This window comes from Corvus hawaiiensis, chromosome 3 (genome assembly GCF_020740725.1).
Source record: "Corvus hawaiiensis isolate bCorHaw1 chromosome 3, bCorHaw1.pri.cur, whole genome shotgun sequence".
Classification (NCBI taxonomy): Eukaryota; Metazoa; Chordata; class Aves; order Passeriformes; family Corvidae; genus Corvus; species Corvus hawaiiensis.
In genome coordinates, this window is record NC_063215.1 from 53,441,075 (window position 1) to 53,462,935 (window position 21,861).

General features: G+C 36.5%; 1 protein-coding gene across 1 annotated transcript in view; it reads right to left on the reverse strand.

Annotated features, from left to right (window-relative positions):
• TRDN (triadin) overlaps positions 1–21,861 on the reverse strand; it is a 155,163-nt gene that overhangs the window by 68,461 nt on the left and 64,841 nt on the right. Inside the window, exons 8-12 of the mRNA XM_048295999.1 lie at positions 19,203–19,262; positions 17,753–17,812; positions 15,165–15,224; positions 13,630–13,824; positions 8,879–8,938 (exon numbers count right to left, since the gene is read on the reverse strand). Of these exons, the coding sequence (XP_048151956.1) occupies positions 8,879–8,938; positions 13,630–13,824; positions 15,165–15,224; positions 17,753–17,812; positions 19,203–19,262 (435 nt within the window). The remainder of the gene's footprint in view (positions 1–8,878; positions 8,939–13,629; positions 13,825–15,164; positions 15,225–17,752; positions 17,813–19,202; positions 19,263–21,861) is intronic.

Genomic DNA, 21,861 nt, shown 5'->3' on the forward strand with positions numbered 1-21,861 from the left:
TAAGTGAGGTGCAATGAATTGCAAACATTTTGTTTTGTGGTTCCTCATGAAGATGATGCTTCATGCCATCAAAATATTCCAGGACTAAAAAAAGCCATGCATGATTTTTCACCCTGTAAATACTGTCTTGTAACAGAGTGCTCCTCAAACCCCCAACAATTATATTAGTAAATCTCACATAGAGAAAGGATTTTGTTTTAAAGCCTAACTAAAAAAACCCAACAAAACAAAACAAAACAACAACAACAACAACAAAAAACCCCTGAAAAGCTCCAAAAAACCCAAGAAAACTCAAAACCAAATCCAAAAACCGAAAAAAAAACCCCACTGTTTAGGTATTATGTGTGTGGGCATTGAACACCTTTTGAAATCTATGTTATTTACTTTGTCAGATAATTCTGGATGTATTGAAGGACAAAGTGAAACAATAGGAAGGCAGGTGAATTGTCAGAGGAAGGAATAGAGGTCCCTGATGGAGAAAAAATAAAGTGATCTTGACTCGTTATAGATATATGTCATAAGGTACATATCTTTTTGTCAGAGCAGATACATGCAGAAAGCAAGCTGACATCAAAAGAAAGATGCACCTGAAGAGAGAAAGGTGAAAGGAGTGGATCTGCCACAGCTTATAGTCCCAGTGGCTGTAAATAGGATGCTAAGTAGGTGGGCATAAAACAAGAGAGCGTGTGTTGCTTAGGCCAAAGCTGAACACTCTTCTGTCTGCTGCATTTCATGTTCTCAGAGCAGAAGAGGTGAGTAATTATTGCTAAGCTGAAATGTTTCATGATGGAATGTATCTTGTCAAAGTACCTGTAGATCCTTTCCATACTCTTTTTATCTATGTGATATGGTGAACTGGTACCATTACTGTTGTTAAAAGAGAACCTCATCATTTTCCAGCAGGGACAGCATAGAATTCTATATTGGGATGAGAAGGGTAACTTCTCCTAGTTCCACAATAGAGATATAGGGTTTTTCTTTTTAATGAAAAATTCAGGAGAAAACTGGAAGCCCTTCAGAACATGTTTTTTCCTTCTTCATGTTGTTTCAGTGTATTCAGCATCAGGAGGTGTTTAAAGGCACATTGTATAGATGTCAGCTATTTTCCTTTTCATTAAAGTTGAGAGAGATTCAATATATGGTGATTAACTTCCCTGAGAATTTTCAGAATTATATTCTAAAGGTAACAGATTCATTAGCTCACTTAAAATTTTAGAGTTATATAACGTGGGACTAGAAAACTGACTGAAGGAGAAGGTTGTGGGTTATCATGTCTCATGAAAGACAAATGTTTACTTGCAACCCGCGTAAGACTCCTGCTATACTAAAATGGTTGGCATTTAAGATGCTGGCCATCTTGTTTAGCTTGAGCAACTCTGTGATGGAGCCTTGACTCCAACTTACTCTGACAGCCTCCCTATATTCATTCCAAGTGGCCTGCTTCCACCTCCTGTGTATTTCCTGCTTACACTTGAGTAATGACAAGAGTTCCTTGTTCATCCATGCAAGTCTCTTGCCCTCTCTGATTTCTTGTTCATTGGGGTGCATCATTCCTGAGCCTAGAGGAAGTGATCCTTGAATATCAACCAGCTCTCTTAGACACCTCTTCCCACAGGACCTGTTCCTATGGGATTCTTCCAAGAAGATCCCTAAAGAGGCTAAGTTAGCTGTCCTGAAGTCCATGTTTGCAATCTTACTCACTGCCCTGTTTCTCCTTGCCCAATGCTGCACTCCACAATCTCATGGTCACTGCAGACAAGATGGCCCCCAACCTTCACATCTCTAACAAGGCCTTCCCTGTTTGTCACTATGAGGTCAACCAGCACAACATTCCTTGTGGGATCCTCCACTACCTGTTTGTGCCTTGTTGTTTTACTTCTCCAGCTATCAGGGTAGTTACATTCCCCCACAAGAACCTGTGCCTGTGACTTTGAGGCTGCTTCAAGCTGCCTGTAGAATGCTTCCATTTTTAAACCTACCTGATGTAACATCAATATCTATTGTAATAATTCTATCTATTGTAATGATTCTGGAAATCAATTATGAGTCATTAAATGTAATAACTATTTTACAAAGTCACTTGTTAAACTTGTTTTTACCTTTTAAACAGGAAACAATTTGTTTACTATTAGCTGTTTAGGAGGATTTTTGGCATTTAACTTTTGCCTTTATTTTCTAAATAGCTTACTTTTCAAAACTAAAGTATTTGAGTCTTTTGATGATCCTCCATTGAAATCACCCTTCTTTTTGAAACTTGTTTACTGAACTATGTGAAATGCTTATAATACTAAATAATAGTAATAAAACATAATGCAAGTATGAGAGTAATTTCACTAATCTCTCTGTCTTCACAGCTTAAATTGGTTTGTTTCCATTAAAACCAAAGATTTAGACTAATTTACATCAGCAAAAGTTGTGACTTTCTCTTGTATCACATAATTTTGACCCTCAGAGTGCCTTGCAGTGAACTGTCAAAGAAAGACATACATTCTCTTCTGCAGAAGCAGAATAACACACATTCCCTTTGTAGCTGTTTCCAAGAGAGGGAGTAATTTGAATTTTTTTTGGCAAAGTTACAATAAAGTGCCATAAGAGTGTTGACAGAGGCAGCTTCATGTGCCAGCATCTGGCTCTGACTCACAGTGGGATGATATAAACTGGGAATAATGGATAGTTGTTTTGCCTCTGTGGGATGGTGTCAGGATTGTATACTGATAACATCCCCATTGAGAGATCAATGTCATTTCAGCATTTGACGAAATAGACACAGTTTTTGGGGTGAGAGAGGGGGGTCATAGACAAGAATCTTGTTAAAATTAGATCAGATATCTTCTCATATTTTCTCATAGCTGAATAGAAGTTTAAAGAAGCAATATTTAACTCCAAATGTAGATAATGTTTATTGTAAGAATTGCACAGTAATAAATTAGTTAGAAAATTTCAATAACTAAAACTTAATTTTCAGTTCCTCATACATGTATTTAAAATTACTCTTCATCAATTCTTTCCTTTCAGACTCTGAAAAGTATTCAAAACTGTTCCAGGGTATTACTAGAGAAATACTAGAGAAATATTTCTGTTGTTCAATCATCTCCATTTATGTCATCCACAGAAACAAATGGGTTGGCAAGTGTTTCCTCATGTGAACAGCTTTTTGATGGACAATTAACTGTCAACTCTGAAGAAGAATCCAGATAAATCTTTTCCAATCTTGGGCTACAATATTTCCCTCAGCAGGCAGTAAAAAAGTAAAAAGTTTAAAAAGTAAAACTGGAAAAATCTCAAAGCCTCCCATTATTTTTCTTTAGTATTTCACTTAAAAAAATATCTGGCTTGCTTGTTTTCTACCACTGGGGACAGGGCTACTGAGTAGCTAGCACCAGAAAGCATCTCTCCATAGGAAAAAGATTATATTCTTTAGCATTTTCTCTCAAATGTGAAAGCCTATAACTCAGTTGACAGTTTTTCATGCTGAATTTCTCCAAAGAGCAAGCTATTAATAAGCTACTTTCTTATTTATTATTACTGCTTTTTTTCCTTTTTCTAATTGCACTTCATCAAACATATCCCCAGTGAGACTACACCAAAATTGTCTCCATGTAAATGTAATGTAACAAGCTGAAAAGTTGCTCCCTGCCATTGAGATATCCACAACACATCCTAGTCTTTAATCAAGTAGGAGTGACACTTAAAAATAGTTCAAGAGCCTAAAGCGTTTTGCTATCTGAACAGCCGAGGGCAAGTATTTAGTTCCAGTACTACAGCCCACCCATGGCAAACACAGGCATTTTTACTTTCAAAATTAGATTCTATTGCTCTAGGGGGTTTTTTGCAGCAATATAGTCCCTGATCTTTCAATATTGATGTACCTTTATACCAGTATCTCCTTATTTGTTTGATATTAAATGGCAAGTATCATACTGACAGACTTGATATTCTCTTGCCGTATTGTGTAATAACAATAATCCCTTCTCTTTGACAGAATATTTCTTGACAATGGAGAAGAGATAAGCCTTGGAAGAAAATTGTAGACATGAAGGATTTTCAGTCTACAATTTCCAGGACCAGGCAGTCTGTAAGATTCCCCATGGACACTCATCACAATTTGCCTTAATTTCTTGACTCTTCATGTTTGTCACAGTGTGGTGTTCTTTTGGGGGTTTTTTGGTTTTTTTTCATGAGCATATGTGCAAAAGGTGAGGCTTCAATGACTTTTTAATGAGAAGGTGGGATGACTGTTTTACCCTGTAAGATACTCTCTTGAGATGTACACATGCCAGAAATCCTGGTGAACTTCTCCAAGGCAAATATTTTTTCAACAGTATAAGATAAGCAAAATTGTCTACATCACATTGGATTTGGGACCCTGACATGGAAATACACAATAAACATATAAGGGTACATTGATAAAAGGAACTGATATGGCCACATTCCTTTGCAATCTAGCTGTATTGGAAGTGGTATAAGCTCCATAGGGCAATTGTGTGCTTCAGTGCTAAGGTTTTAGAAAGTCTAAATTGTGAATAATACCACATCTGTGCTCCCACTGTCTTTGTTGCCAATTAGGCAACTGTAAAGACCATCCAGTAGTAAGTCGGGTGTACTGTGAAATGCAAGTGGTTTAACCAAAATCAGAACAGAGTAAATCTATGCATGCAAAATAAACTTCTCAGTGATTAAAAAGAACACAAAATCAGATCATGAGTAGACAACATGCCGGTGAGAAAAAGAAAGGTGCATTTTATGACTAAATACCCAAGACATGCTTATCACTCTTAATTCAGCATGCACAACCCCATGCTGAGGTGCCATAAAGAAAGACAGACAGGCAAGAATCCAATTTCAGTATCTGCGAAACAATAAAGGCATTTCATCAGAACAGCTCCTTGATCTGCCAGAGTAGTGGCTGGCAAGCATAGCAGGGAAAGTAGGGGAACAGTGGGGAAACAGGCTTATGACACAGGGGGAATAAAATAGAGTAGATCCAGTTAACTTAGAGAATCATGTGCTCCATGCTAAAAGAGTGACCAATTAGTGCCCCTGAAATCCATCCACATGGGTGAGGATTTCAAACTCTCTAACATAAAAAAAGTAGTTATGAAAACAAATTTAAACTTTCTACTAAAATAGAACCCTTTCTCCTACCTATAAAAAATAAAACTATGAATAAGAACATTAGAAATACTACTCAGAATAAAATACAGGAATAGCAAACAAATTATCAAATGCATTGAATAAATTATATCCATGAAACTACATAAGTCGGTGGTCTTCTGCATCAAAAATGCTATCTTGGACTTCAGAAATGCCAATAGAAAAATAAGGGTAGCAGTCAGAACTAATGTTCTTAATAAACAAGCTTTCCTCCTTAAGTTTTAATCTTTATAAGGAAAACTTGGAAAATTAATCCTGAAAAAAATGCATATTAATTCTTCATTTACAGGCAGACAAAAGGAGTACAAGGCAATTTGGACAGAGTGATTTGTTAATACTGAGACAGTACTGCCTTGGCTGAGCAACTGTAGTCCAGGGACAAATAAGACCAGAAAATCTATGAAAGGGGGTTCAGCAGCTCCTCTGAGAAATTTTCACTTATCACAAGCATGCAACACAGAAGGTAAAAAATATTTTTAAGGTCCATTTCTCAAGAGATAAAATCATAAAGCAATTTTTTATACTGTATGCAGTAGGCCTCAAGTGCTGCACATATAAATATCTCAGTAGAACCCAAATGGTCACTGTTGCAGTCATGATATTCATGGGAAGGACTACTGGATTAGAAAATATGAGTTTGTGACTAAAATTCCACTATTATCTGTTGTAAAGGGCTGAGAACCTCAAATACTTATCTTTCATAAAAAGTAAAATAGAAGTCTTAGAAGTTATTTGATATTGATACAATTATTGTGACTTACAGGAGAACATGCATCAAATTTGTCAGTATCAAGGACAAATACTAACCAGCGAAACAAAAAAAAAAGCTAATGCTGCATGAAACAGCTTAGCAAAAATTCTTCCTTATATGACTTCCCTGAATTCCCTGTGTACATTTCATTCATTTTTTATAGCTAAGAATGCAGTGTCATGATTAAACTTTGAGCAAGTGAAAAACATTTCAACTTCATTTGTTAAAATCAACACAATAGCGTTAACTGACCTCTAATGGATGGGTGTGACTGAAAAAGTGCATTAATTGATATATTTTAAAAATTATATTTTTTAATGAAAGCTAAGGAACTGAGCTTTACTTTTAATGTTAATTTTTGAGCACTATAAAATGCTATATTAAGTGAGCTACTTTTCTGTAAATTCTTGCTTAAAATTTACAAAAAAATAAAACAATCTAATCTTAGGAGTAATGTACATGATTTTTTTTTATAATAGAAATATTGCAAAAATACTTTGAAAGAAAAAATGCTGAATGATATTATTATTATTAACATTATAAATCCATATATTTTAAGGAATCAGAAATTCATGTTTGATACCATTAGCCATAGAAAATTCCAATATGTCTATGTGAAGGAATTTTCTATGACAAAAAATATTTCTTTTCTCCTTCACAAATGGAATATTGAGATTGATAGAAATTATTCCTTTTTTGAAAGAATTGCAGTGTCAAGGTGAATGTAATTAAATTCCTCAGCTGATTTGCACTCAGAACCCATTGTTTGGACAAAGTTCTTTACCATAAAATATATAGACAGATAAAAGGATAAAATATACCAGATTTTAAAGCTAATTGGATACTAGGGTTATTAAGGGGTGTTTTCCCCACTTTTATCTATTCAGTAAAATGAATTACAGTAATACTTCTGTTCACAAAAGGACAGTGTAAAATGAGCACTGTGCCTGAAAAAGACATTAACAAACTAACTGAGCACTGTTTGGTTGCACTCTCCTCAATGATTTCCATAAATCAAGGCTGATCATACCTGACCTCTACCTTGCTTCTCAGAAACAGTCTGGATGCTTCAGCATTGCCTTTCACAGACAGTGAAAGGCAATGGGTTGGCTAAAAAGACAGTGGGTTGACTAAAGCTTGGGGTTCTTTTTCTCTCCCACAAAAATGTGTCTGGCTTCAGCACAACAACCCTCTGCAGCATTTAACTTCAGGTGTCAACAAGTGACTTGCCAGGTCAAAAAGCAGTTGCTTTACAGGTGGAGCCCCAGGTGGACTTTGAGAGAAGTTAAGGGGCAGTCCTTCTCCATTTCACCAACAGTTTAGATTATTTAAGATGCTTTATGATTTATATCCTCTTTTTGGGGCCTAAACCTGTCACCCTAGTTTTTCATTCACCTGTAAGGCCATCTGATCACCCAATGTACATTTAATGTCCTTCAGCTCTTTAACCTCTGATTTCTTACCACAAGTAAGTACCACATAGCATACTAATATGACACAAGACAAACACTGGAAGGGAAAAGTCATGTCTTTTATCTTCTGAAATTCAAGTTGCTACAGGCTTCCCTCTCTATCTCACTGCTCCCCTTCATGGTTTTCCCAGTTTCCTTGTAGCCGGAAAAGTGAAAACCGATAAAAACCAGATCTTCTCTTCCTACAGCATGTCTGCTCTGCCTCAGGAGAGTGTCAAACAGGCCAGGGAGCCTTTCTCACTGCTGCTTGTAAATGTTGGGAGAACTGTAAAAAAGATCTTGAAGATCTCCATGAAAGTATTTCTCATGTGATTTGTTGATGGTACAGCTGTGTAAATCCAGAAACTAGGTCATTCACATTGGTACAGGGTGTTATTTTCAAAATCAAAACATGACTGAAGGTCTCTGGAAGGTTTGGCTAATCATTTCCCCCTTTGAGCCTAAACCAGTCCCTCTGTTTCTAACTGGCTGTCTTTAAAACCCTAGAGGTGATACAGTATTTTGTTCCCTTTTAATGGAACCCGCTACCTCTCCATGTCACTCTTTGAGAACAAGCCACACAAACCCTCTCCCTTAAGAATCCCAAGTTTGATCATTTTCCCTCCACAAAAATCTGTGTCCTCCATCTCCCCTTTCTTTCTCAGATAGATCCTTAGGATTTCCCAGCTCTGTCTGAACCTGGTCATGTCAAGAGAGGATGTAAGCCACAAGGCAGAGATAATAAAAAACACAACCAATTCAGAGGTGTACCAGTGGAGAGCTTGTTGAGCAAATAACTGAATAAACAAAGCTTGTAAGGCTTAGTGTGTCCTTAAATATTCTCTCCTTGACGCTTGTCATTAATATTGTTGCTTCTCATTCCTAGGATTATGTCCTCTCTACGGTATGTCTAGACTTCAGCAGGAAGAATATTTATTAAATAAGGTCAGGGTAGACTGACTTAATATTATGAGATGATGCTCGGTCATCATCAGTAGCTCTATCTTCCTTTTTTTCATGAGGAATTAAGTGTCTGTGTTAGAACAGATTAGCATGGAGATGTGGGAAGATAGAGGATAAAGCACAGAAGTGATGGATCAGGTAAAGTATTTTATATACCAACAGCAATGGAAGTTCTATTTTTGAAGCATTTTGGAGTTAAGCCTTGATATTTGTGGGGAAAAAAACCCAATAAAACAAATAATAAGCTATTGACAATAAGCTCCTTCCTCTTGCATCTCAGCCAAAAGAAGCACAGAAACTTTTAGCAATTTCTACAGCCTTCCATTAACTCTTCTTTTAACATAACCTTGATTTTAATTCATGCATTGTAGACAGAAAATTAGAAGCTTTATTAAAACAGCCATTAGCTCTTATGCTTTATTAAAACTATTTGCACACTCTTTGTTGCTCTTGTGAGACCTTTCAATAATAAACCCCACACTTTTAATACATAAAGGAGCAAAAACTCTCAGGGAAACAGAAGAATATTAGAACAGAGTTCAATGATATAGGAAAGTACCTGGATAAAAATCCCCTTGCGCAAACATGTCAATCACATAGCGACAGAATGCATATTGATCTAACAGAGCAAAAAGGAAAAGAAGAGCAATGAAGAAAGTAAACTTAGAATGTCATTTGTATTTAACAGTGAAGATAAAGTTTGGCAGTGCAAAGACATCTCAGTAGCCTTTTCATAAGTAGAGTTACTTACTATATATTTGTGTTTTTTCCCTGACCTTCAAGTGATTCACATGTTCAGAAAGTGAAAATTTGTTGTCCAGATCTAATTCAAAACCGCTAGCCACGGACTGCAGATCTTCCAGCATCCCAGAGCTACCAACTCTTTTTCTGGGCCGGCTTTGCTTGACATATATCCTAACCACGTGCACAAGTACTGTGCAAACTGCTGCCTGACCACCGGTCTCATACACTTTTCCTTATCCTTGAAGATCAATTTCACAGACAGCTGATAGAAAATTTTTAAAAAAGGTTTTGTATCACGGTATTTTGTTAAAATGGTTTTAACTGTATAATAAATATATACATTTAGTTAATGGGAATATAAAGAGAACTCTGTACTTACACTCCTATAGCAATGAGATTTTCCACAGAATTTTATTGATTCACTACAGAATTATTTTTCAAACATTAATCTTAACAAATATATACGTATATATTAGATCTGTGTGTATATATATATATATATATATATTTTTTAAAACTACACTATTTAGAAATTAAGGCTTCTGAATCTAAATGAAACTGACTCCAGTAGTCTTGATTATCTATTGATTTCTCCAATACATAAGCAGAGCTGGGGAGCTTAATAAAAATTTCTAACATTAAGAATGGTGAGGAAAACTTACCAGTTGTAACTGAGCACAAAAGAATTTCAGTATTGCTGGACTCTTTAGTTGGTCAGGAAAAAATAGCCCCAGTGGACTCTAAGCTTTAAAAGCTAATGTTGATGTCTAAATGCCAGCTCTGGTTAGCTAAGTCAGTTCTCAATTGTCCTTGAGTGAAACATATTCATCCATCTGTCTGAGATCCTTCTAGCACAGCTCCTACAATGCAGAAGTTACATCTCTTCCTCTCTCCACCTCCTCTGGCATCTCTGTCCTACTCACTTACAAAGCCACTTGCTTTCCCCATTGCCAACTCCAAAATAAAATTATACCGGCTTTGGAATAATTGACGTTTTTAAAATGGCATTGCTGTTACATTTAAATGCAACATGTTATTCCCAAGTATGTAACACTCATTATATCATTTTCTTCCATACAGAGTTCACAGCTGCATCAGTATCAGTCGATGCTGAGGCATTTCTGTGACTGCTGTTCTGTTATGTTGACTGCTACAGCAGTCCTTGGATGGACAACTGCAGCTTTCAAGTCATTATTTCCTATGCAGATGTAGAAATTAGGAAAAGGTTTACCAGCTCAACAAATATCCAAATACATTTTCTAGTTGATAGAAGCCTAGGCAGCTATTTTGTGCCAATGTGATGGCAAGGGTAATACTAGTCAGTATTGTAGAGCTTGGGGCAAAACTTTCAGCATGTACACAGGGCTATGCTTGTAAACATTGCTGTTAAAACCTCTAATGAATATTCATAATAGTTTTTACTTTCATATCTAGGAATTCAAATTTATCACTCTGGCTGACTCCAGCTTTGCATTCCATCCTTAAGGCTACAATATCTGCCCTAAGTCTATATGATAATTCTAAAAAAAAAAAAAGTAACAGCATGTGTGTGAGAAAACATGCAGAGATCTGTACTCTTAAGCCCACCCAAAGCTACTGAAGCCAGCAGAGTGTTTGCAGTGACTTCGAAACAGTTGCAATAGGGCCTTAGTGGGTACTAATAAATCAAATTGAGCAACACCAATTGTTTAGCCCAGAAAGCAAGTTTCAGGGCACAGGTCTTGCCCAAAAAGCTGTTTTTCTGAGTTCTCTTTTGCCAAAACAAGCTGCCTTCATCCTTGCTGCCTGTTGGGAAAATTCCCTGGACCACTTGGGGCATTGTACAGAAGACTGCAGGAGGATATGGGACAAAACTATGGCAGGGGAAGATACACTGTATGGACAATGCCGAGACAGAGCACAAGCCTGTGCTGGTTCTCTTTGAGTTATGATATAGACATAGCCTGAGGTCCTAGAATCACACCATTTCACTGATATTAAAATAATCTATTCTTTAAACATAGTAGTATAGACCAGAAATAAAACAGACTGGGTTGTTGATTTTTTCTTTTTCTGTTGTTGTGGGGTTTTGTTGTGGGTTTATTTTATTTTGTTTTGTGGAAATGAAATTTGAATAAACTTTTGAAAAAAGCCTTGCTCTTGATTGTCTCTGAGAAAGAAGATTTTGTATTAATTTTCTCCTCATAGTGTTTCTTTAGAAATTCAACCCAAAAACCTGGGATTTATAAAACAAATTGAAGGCAGAATGTGAATCTCTGAATAACAAAAATATCATTTCTATATAACATAGCAAGGTGCACTATATCATCCAATTTAAGTTCATAGGAATGCTACCAATCAGTAAAGATTGAAATCTAAGGAATTTTAAATGAATATGATTTTTCAAGTACCTCTTCATGGCTAAAAATCCATTTTAATTTAAACTCTCTTATTGAAAGGAGAATTTCACATTTTAGTTTTCACCTATAACTCTGTAATGGAGGCACAAATATTCATATAAGTACAATAAATCATGTCAAAGTTTGGGACAGATTCTTAATGGTAAAAATACCCATAGATGTTTCTGTTGTTTGGCTTCATGTGATTTACCCAGGGACATGACCTATCTTTTTTAATTTTAATTTCAGTACTAAATGATGAAACAGCAGGGAAATCACAACAACTCCTCTGTCATCACTGCTATATTTTTTACATTGTTTCAGATAAGCTGGCAGAACTACTCCCTTGAGCAAGTAAAAGTAAAGATTGAAGGATCAGGAAATCTCTGCAAAACTGCATTGAAATTATGTTCACCTTGGGTCACAATGGGACTGAAATATAAAAGTGAATTTTTTAGGCTATCTAGCTGGGTAGCAGTGGCTTATGGTGGAAAAAGGAAGCACAAGAGCAGGAAATGCAGCTGTCACTGGATGTGTGTAGCCCTGTCTCCAGTGATAAGGGCAGCTGAAGAGGCTCCTTCCTTTCTCCACTCCAGCTGCTTATTCTCATTTTCACCTGCTGGGATTCTGTGCACAGTCCCTGGGGTCACTCTCTAAAGCAGACTTAGAAAGTGATCTGTTAATATTTGATGTCAAGATGGATCATTTTGATAATATTTATTAGCTAAAGTTGGTGGTGGGAACCCCACAAAAACCAAACCAACAAACAAAAACCACCACTACTCTCTTCAGTCTCGGTAATCTTTGATCCCTACTTAAAATATTTTGTTGTCAGGGATCAAGGTGCCTCATCTGCACACCATTTCTTTTTGAGAGCTTTATCCTCAACAGTATAGAGTGGATCCACTGTGCACTGAAAATCTGCCAGAACAAAAAATTGAAAGAGAATTTCACCTTCCAAGCAAACTGAACAAATTGCTGAACTTTCTCCTTGGTCACAGCAATCAGCGTGATAGATGCTGCTTTGATTCCATGCCTCAAAGGTCCCAATACTTCAAGTAAAAGACAAAATTAACTAGAATACAAATAAACTTTAAAACATACTAGTTCAGCACACTATGCATGTCAGAAAGTGGGCTATGTCTCACAGTTTTCTAGAAAAGCGTAATTTAGGCAACTCCTAAGGGGTCCAGAGTGATGGTTATGAAAGTGAGAGAATCTGCTCAGGCAGACTCAGATATTGAGGCAGAGACAGCTTCTTTGATGTTCAGGCACAACGATTTATCTGTGGTTAACAGTTGAAAGGATCAGATAGGTGCACTATGCAACACTGAGCTGCCTGTGTCAATGTCAGAATAATCCCGTGGCTGCAGTGTGGCAGTTCATACAGAAAGCCAGTCCCTGCTGCCTTCATATCAAATTGTACTTAGTGCCATGGAAATGCCACAGGGAAATCAGGGAACCAGTCTGTGCAACCCAGCAGTAGAAGAGCCCAGGCTTACTCTGACAAAGGAGAGCACATAGTTAACACCTTGTTAACTATATGGTGTTGATGCACATTGATTCTTTGTTTTATCACTTAATTTCTTCCTTTCATGAGAGTAATAACATTTCTTTCCTTTTTAGGAGAAATTTGGAAGCTGTTCACATTAAATTACATCAGCAGGTGTGTCACTACATTGTACAATACCTGACAACCTGACAGTGCCTCATACAATATGATGTTAGATAAATTGTTACATTGCCTTTACTCTGTCACTATTTTCTTTATGGTTACAGAGGAAATATGCAGATGTAGGAACAAACCAAAATTCAGAATAGGTCACTGGACAGTCCGAATTTTCAAAAATAACTATGCTCACAATCTACTACCTTCGATGCCACTGAACAAATCCATGAATTCTCAGACCTATCTGAAGAAAAATTGGTCCTTGGTACAGAAGGATTTAAATTACAATGAATCTTTAGCCATGAAAAACTTCTAGAACCTTCAGATTATATACATTAAAGTTATTTAATTTTCTGTAATCTCATCCTAGCAGTGTGAGGTTCATGTGGAGTTTATTTGCAATCCACTTTTGTTTTTCATGGGTGGACTTTGGTCCTTGACAGATTTAACTCCATTCTCTCTCTTTCTTCCCTACTACCTTTTTAGGATCTTCATCTGTTTCCTCCTCATTTTGTTTACCTTTCTTGTCCGATTTAGTTACAGTCTGAAGAGCTTTCTCCTCCTTAACTTTCGTTTTGGCCTTTATTAGCCCAGTTTCTGTTGGTTTTGTCTCTGCCTGCTTGACCTTCTCTGCCATCTTTGCTTCTCCTTTTCCATCCTTCACTTCCTTTTTAACTTTTGCTTCCACTTTAGTGCTCTTTACTTTCTTCTCCTCTGCAGGTAATAAAGAAAAAGCTGTCAGTGTCATTCCTTCCCCCCCTCATAATACTCAGTGCCATTTATTTTATATTGTGCTATTAATAATGAGCATTTCTTCATTATTAACAGCTTGGTAATGACGAAAACTACAATCCCCTCAAAGCAGGCAGAATTAAACAGAAGTATGAGATCCAAACAGGTTTTATCTTCAGTGCTATACCACGTACTTGGCTGATACTAAATATAATAGAATATGCCAAATAATATTAAGCGTAATGACAATATGATAGTTTTTATGGTATAAACTAGGGAGAAGGATGTTGGTCATTAAGCAAACAAATATGGGAGGTACTTCCAGGTAAAATCTGAGCAAGTTTAGACTTCAGAGACCAGAGTTAAACTCTGTTGTAAGCTGGAAAAATAGTGTGTGGCTAATTTTAAGGATTGCTTTCATGCACTGATTCTAGGTCTCAGTCCAAGATGTTTTGAGTTCTTGAGTCTGACTCTACACCAGTTCTCCCAGCTGAAAGTGTATGAGACCAATTCATGAGATGCCCCTCAGCAGAGTGAGGAGGCTTCCAAGGAGAATTACCAAACTGTAAATATCAGTAGCTGAAGCCACACAGAGCTTGGTGAGACCTGGAGTATTCTTTCTGGTTTTGTGTGTCAGCAACTTTTTCTCACCTGAGCCATGGATGCTGGCAGTACGTGTGTTTCTAGTTGTCTCCAGTGGAAAATCCAATAGTAGTATAAAGTACCACTGCATATGTTTTAAACTAATCTGTTCAGTGTGATGTTCATACTTCTGTTTTCTTCATAGATCTAAACGTCTCCTTCCTTGAGGTAGAACTTGCATGCTATCAAATTTAAGGTTTCTGTAAGGCTCTAGGCTTCAATTTCTATTAAATCACTGAGCTGACTAAACTGATTTTATCAATATGTAAACTGGAATATCTAACTATTGCAAACCAGAATTCAGGTATTTATGTATGAGCTTAACTACTCCCAAACACAGCCATGGTATGGCCAGATATTGCTGGCTAGTGGAGAATTAATTTCCTTAACTAGTTATAGTGAAAATGTATGTCAGATCACTTGCAGGTAAGCTTACTTGTTTTTCATGGAAGTGGTGGTTTGTACTTTCATTCTCGATTTGAAATTTCAACAGATTTTAAAAGGGATTAAGCATAGAATTAACCCCTGGATGTTCTAGAGACATTTTAATTCTGATTAAAGATTACTTTCATTTTAGTTTCATGTAGCTGGTTTTTCATGCACATTTATCTTCTTGAATAAAGTTTATGCATTTCAATATTGACTCAGTTTAAAAAAATGTAGTATAGATAAGTAAATACCTTTGGGAGGAGGTTTCTTTTCAGCTTTTTCATGTCTTTCAGGTACATCTTTTTGACTTACTAGAAATAAGAACAACTGTATATTAGGGAAAAAACTCACAAAGAACAAGAAAATATTGCCAAAACACAACATCATCACTGAAAATTTCACATTTCCTTACAATTCAGGTTTTTCAGTTTTCAAAATTCTTGTTCTCAGGTTCACATAGTGGAATATAAAACTCCTAAATATCTGTTGAGACTCCCTTACCAGAAGACAAGTGAGTCACACAGATCTGAAGCTTTCTAGGGAATATTTTTACTGCATATTCCAGATGTCACAAACTTGCTCATGCCGAGTTCTGAGCAGACACGGACTTGGCCTTGTGCTCCAGACAACAGGAAGCCCTGTGTCTGTGTTTGTCTTACAGAAAGGTGTTTTTCTTAGCTTGGGCTCATTGTCTACAAAAACAGCCATAAGTCTGGAGCTCACTTCAGAGCCCATCTCAAGTGAGCTTATGTCTGCACAAGATACACTGTGTAAACACACACATGACTATGTTCCAGAAAGGCTGTTAAAATTTTATGCAGACCTCTATCTTTGCACCTCCTGGTCACCATCCAGACAGATTGCCAGAACAAACCAGCCTTGAGAGTTAATTACACTTCTTTCAACTGATAACTACAGAATAACAACATCCTCTCTAACTGAATTCCATCCTGGAATTCTTGCCTGTATGAACCATGACTGATATTTAGACATGGTTTTTGTTTTTTTAAATATAGTTGTTTTCAGATGATGTGTTTAAAAACCACTCATATCACTGAGGCTTTCTGGAGCCTTTAACAGAGTGCAGAATTACCTTGAGACTTTGTAATGAGCACAGAGAAGACCTGCTGACTGTATGGGAAGTAGCTAGACAATTTTCAGTATGCCCATTCCCCGAAGCTGACCAGGACCTGAACATTCTCATTTCCTAGGAACTGCAAGTGGTTGAAATAACCCCTCAGCACTGCTGGTAGCTAATCCAGTTTAGAGCAGACCCCTGAGAAAAGAGAGGTGATCCTGGCAATGGAAAGTTCAGCAGCACACTGCTGGCAGAAATGCACCTTTGGACATGCTGAGGACAAGTGCACTGATGCCCTGAGTCCACCCATAGGGACTCATGGTAGGGAAACAACCCAAGAGAGAGCAGCATGGCTGTGTCACACTGCAGCCACAAATCTCTGCAGCTACAGGTGTCCAAATTCTTCATAAAATTTTCCAGCCAGTGACTGGAGCCATGGCTGCTATTAAACACATTAACGCTCTAAGTGATTATTTGGTTAGCTAGCAGAAGATAAATGGGTAAAGAGGCTGGCTGCTTGTTAGGACTATCTCAGTGATTCTTGGAAGTTATTTGCTTTTCAAATCAACACAGACACTGTGGGCATTTATTTTCTCTGGATTACTTCGGCATGATTTCATTTCATGAAAAAAATCCCACAGTTTCAATCTATACACTGAAAGCAGAAAAATATGAACATTATCCCTTTAAAAGAGAGACTGGACAATGGCTACCCTTCAAAGTCTTTAAGGCTATAAGTCTTCATTCTGCTTTCTTTCTTTCTTCACTTCTACTTTCTGTTTTACATTTCTCCTTAGAGTATGGTCAAGTCAAAAAAAGGGTGATTTGTACATTTGCATCTATATTGTCTGAACATATTCAAATTAAATCTAGTTAATTCATGCATCTCAACATCATGAGTTTAATCTCAATACCACAATAAATTGGTACTAAGATACCAATAATATTTCTTCAAGATATAACCGAATAAAATGAAGAGACAAAGACTGAAACTGAACTTCATTACAGAAATATCTGCCATGGAGAAATATCTAACCTCAGATAAAAACATTCAAATGCCAAGTAATAATAAATGTTAGTCTTTAAAAAATGGCATAATAAGGCAAGGTGATTGGATTTTTAAATCTCCCTGTCCAAACCATAACCAAAGATGGAATTATCAGTCAAAAGAATGGTGAAAATCACTCCTTACACACCCATGATATGGCTTCAGAATGTATATGATTATTATTAGATATGTAAATCTTAACCAAAGCCACTTCTGCCATGGAGGACAGTGCAAATCATATACTGAAATTAAAATGTTATTGAAAATAATAAAAGCAACAGAATGAAATCTATTTTTGGATATGATGGAAGACCCAGACTGAGAGACAGTAAACACTCTGGAATTAGTCTGCATCAGGTTGAAAACTAATACACAAGAGAAAACCTTCTTTGCAGGCAAATTACTGAATCCCTTTGCGGAGGACAAGGCATCAAGGAATGTAAATAAAATAGGCATAGGCTTAGTTCTTTAGCTATGTAAGAATGATTTATAATAAACTCCCTGCATCAAAACAAGAGATTAAAGCAAAAAAAAATATGCTGGGCAAGACTTCACTCAGGGGCTAATCAAGACCTGCTCAAGCAAAAGTGACAACACTCAAAAAATGTACAGCATGAACTAGAAGAGCTTTGTACTTTAAATACTTATCTCCACACTCTCCCAAACTATACAAGCACTTAAATTGTACAACTGTTAATGATGATCTGCAGTACCTTTAGATGGAGATTTCTTTTCTTGTTTTTCTGGCTTTTCAGGTTTCTCTTTGGGAATAGCTAAAAATAAAACCAATAATCTTAATGGTCATTACAAAAAAGAGAAATGTTGCATTTAATTGAGAAAAAGGAGAAAAAGGAGAAAAAGGATCAAGAAACACGAGTATGCACCATGGTTATCCATGCAAAGAACAAGGAAGGATGATTCAGCTGCTGCTGTTTGTTGTTGACACCAAAACATGGGGTTGGAACTTTCAAAAACTCATCTGCCATCACTGAGGTCTTTGTCATTGGCTGGAGGAGCACCAGCCTGTCTAGCTCTGCTGTAATCCTATGAAAGAGGGTAATTGAGAACAGTCAAACTTATTTATATTGTTTACTGGTTATTTTTAAAAAATATTTTTATATACTCTAATTTATTGATTTATTTTGGTTTATTGTTTTTTAGCTTTCTTTTTTATTACTTTGGTTAATTTCTGAAGGATTTTCTGAACTCCACAGAACAACTAACAGTTTTTCCAGCTATGAATGATTAAGCACTATAATTAATTACAAATCTAATTGCAATGACATTATAACTAATGCATTTTAGGGCTTTTTGTTTGCTTTTAATTTCCACCTTACAAATTGAAATTAACTACTCTGTAGTTACTAGATTTCTGGCTCAGGTTTCAGAATACACCCGAGTTGTATGAGAGTCGCTGAGTGGGGGGTAGTCCAGAATATTCTCGTGTGTGGGCTCTGATTTGATAATATTTGTGATTAAAGTTTGCACAGTAACTTGTCCACGGATGTGCAGAACTGATATTTCCATGCGCTCATGTGCCCTGAGGTGGCCTGCAGGAACCATGTGTGTGCAAATACTCAGTTCTCTATTTGAGTACGGCATATGAGATTATTCTAGGAACACAAAAATATACGCATGAGCGAGTTGGTGTCTAAAAAGAAAGTAAGAATTGGGGAGGATAAAACATACCTATTTATTGCAAGTAACTATTGAAAAACTAGTCCTGGCCTACTCAGTGGCTCTGCAATGGCCCTATGCAGTACTCTATTTAAAATGGTTTTTTTTTTCTACATGGCCTGTCTGATTACCTATGTTTATAGGCTGTCAGGTGCTTTTTTCTTGGATGACTATAGTCTCTTAGCAACCATACTTATTGCAAGTGTTGGAAATAGTCAATGATGATCATGAGATTATACTAATCCAGAGTATAAAATATATTATCTCCCTTCCTCAGAAAAAAAACCAACAGCAAACATACAGAAGGAATACAAAATGCTGCTTAGTGTGTAAGTCTGCAAACCTTTATATGATCTTATTATTTTTATTCATAACATTTTATAACTCTTTTTCTCCAATCAAGGATATATGTAAATGGAAATTGAGTAGAGAATTATCTTTGGGGTATGGCCCAATATAAAATAAATTCTGACATTAAATAATTACCTGCATGCCTTTCCTTTTTTTCAGGTTTTTCTTGTCTTTCCAGTTTGTCTTTATTTGTCACTAGAAAAGAAGGAAAGCGTTATATATATCCAAAAAAGAAAAAAAAAAAAGTGGAAAAAATTAAGAATCCAAAACAATTTCACTGAGATAAGCCTTAGTATATTAAGTGGCAGAGTGTGTTGCTCCTGAGCTGCCCTGTGCATATTTTTACAGTGTACATCATACTACATGGGTGTGAGCAGCCAACTCTGGCTAACAAGTTACTGCCATGGTAACATGCCTCAGCTGTTTGCTGCATAACATCATCTCTTGCAACTGTCTGTCAATTCCACAAGAGAGATTTTCAGAAAACTGTTGAGCACTAAGACACAGCTCACAGTAAATGCTGCTGCCTGTGATACAAAGAGGACTTCACCTTGGCCACCCCATAGTCTGTCACACACAGGTCGTAAAAACCCTGGAATCAATCTCGGAGCATAAGAGAATCACATGTGCAAATGATACATTTGCCACTTGCCAGCTGGCTTGAAATGGATAACCAGTAATGGATATGGATAGCTAGTAATGGATACAGATAGCTAGTAATGGACACTGGCTGAGATCAGTCCCTGGCAATGACAATCTCAAAACCATAATTGGGTGCCCAGTATGCACAAGGTAAAACTAACATTATGACAGTGGAAACTGCATTATGCTATCCACTCATTCACATTTTCCACTCCCTTTTCTTAAGATTTTACACTACAATTTTCCAGAAAATGAAAAATAAGCATGTGGGTTTTAGAGCACTTCAGAAAACACAGCTGTGAAAATGCAAGCCTAGCTTAAGTCTAAATACTGAGGAGATTTCATCCAAGTTTAGCAAAACTCCTTTTGTCTAACATGAGGAGATAAGGAATTCCTTTTACAGTACCATGAATTCCATATCTAACTGGATGCAAAAGAAGAGTGGTAGAGAATATTCAGACTTCCACATTTTTAAGCAGTATAGTGATGAAATACCTGAGAATATGCCTGACATCCCTGACTGAGACACTGCTAAGTGACTGAGACACTTCCAATTATTCTCTGTGTCATTAAATAACTTTCCTAAACTTCATCCCAGAAGCTGATTATAAATTAGAACAGAATGCTATTTATACCCTCCATTGTCTCAATCTTGAAAAGGGAATGTATTTAACATAGAATATAAACAGTTAAAATACAGGGATGCAGTCTCTGGAGTCTCCCAGTCACACTACAATGAAACAGGCTTTAGAAAGACACACATCCATAGTCATATTTTTGAAATTTAATGTACAGTGTGAAAGTAATGTTTACTAGTACTGTGAATACAGAGAATCTCTATACACAGCAGTGCTTCCGTAGCAGTTTTGGCAATAGTTCACTAAACAAAACCAATAGTGCACTTCAAGAAAAAATACCATTAGGTAGACAGAATATTAATGGGATTTATGGCAAGCTAAGGCAGTATAATAGTGATTTTTTTTCACTGGATATGTGAGTTTGGCTGGGATAATTTTTTTCCAGTTCTAAGAAACTTAATAAAACATTAAATATTGTTCTCCTATGAAATCAAGTTGAAGAGTTCCCCAAGTTTTCCAGGAACAGAAATCTTTAACAGAAGTCTTAAAGACTTAAAGACAATTCTTATTTTAATGTGGGACATTATGGTCTTTGCTCTGCCATTTTTCCAAATCTCAGAAAAAATTTCCCCTGTTATCACAATTCTCTTTTCTACTAAAAAATATTCATTCTAACAGACCCTCAATTTATATGCCTGCCATTAACTTCTAAAATCAGTCTTGTTTTACTCATTTTGAATTACTTGGAAATGGAAAAGCTCCAGAGACCATTAGAAAGGCCTAGTTGAGCACAGCTTTTGAGAGATGCACATTCACTTGCATTCTTGGCCTGAATAAGTTTGCTGTGGCTGAATATTTGGTCTTTCCTTTTCTTTTTTTAGTGATTTATTGTGATCACTGGCCTGTTTGTTCTTCCAGAATGTGTTTCTTCCTGCAGCCCAAGACTTTATTAACCATAATTTAGTGCAAAGGACATGTTCTCAGAGGAATTAAAGTGTTTTGACTAGTAGGTGAGCTGCACCAAAATTCCATTTTGCTAAAATAACCTCACAAAAGGCAAACTAGATGGTGGCTCTTGTAACCCAGAGTTAACTCATGAGTCGTAGGTGGAGACTAAGCAGTATCCTGATTCTGACTCCCACAACAGATCTGTAATTTGTTGCTGGCATCCACCACCAGGATATTGTTAAATTCTCTCTAAACGTCTCCCCAGTGTCTCTGCAATGAATCTGGAGATATTTCTTTTTTTTTTTTAAAGCAGGTTTCCAACACAGAATGTCTACAGGGACCATTTCCAGTATGTTATAATTTACTCATTACATTTTGGTCAGAAGTATTCTCAAGGACAAACAATATGCTTGGATTTATTCAAAAAGAATAAAAAAATCACCCATTTGTGCTCTGGGTGTCTTTTACATAAGTTAATAGTACAGTAAAGACTTATTAATTAATCTTTGAATATAATTTCAGCTTTTCTGTACAGTGATGAATTCAAAATTTTTTTAAATCCTCATTCTCCTTCCAGCTGGCTTTCACAACACTTCCTCCATCCTTAAACATAATTGGGATCTACA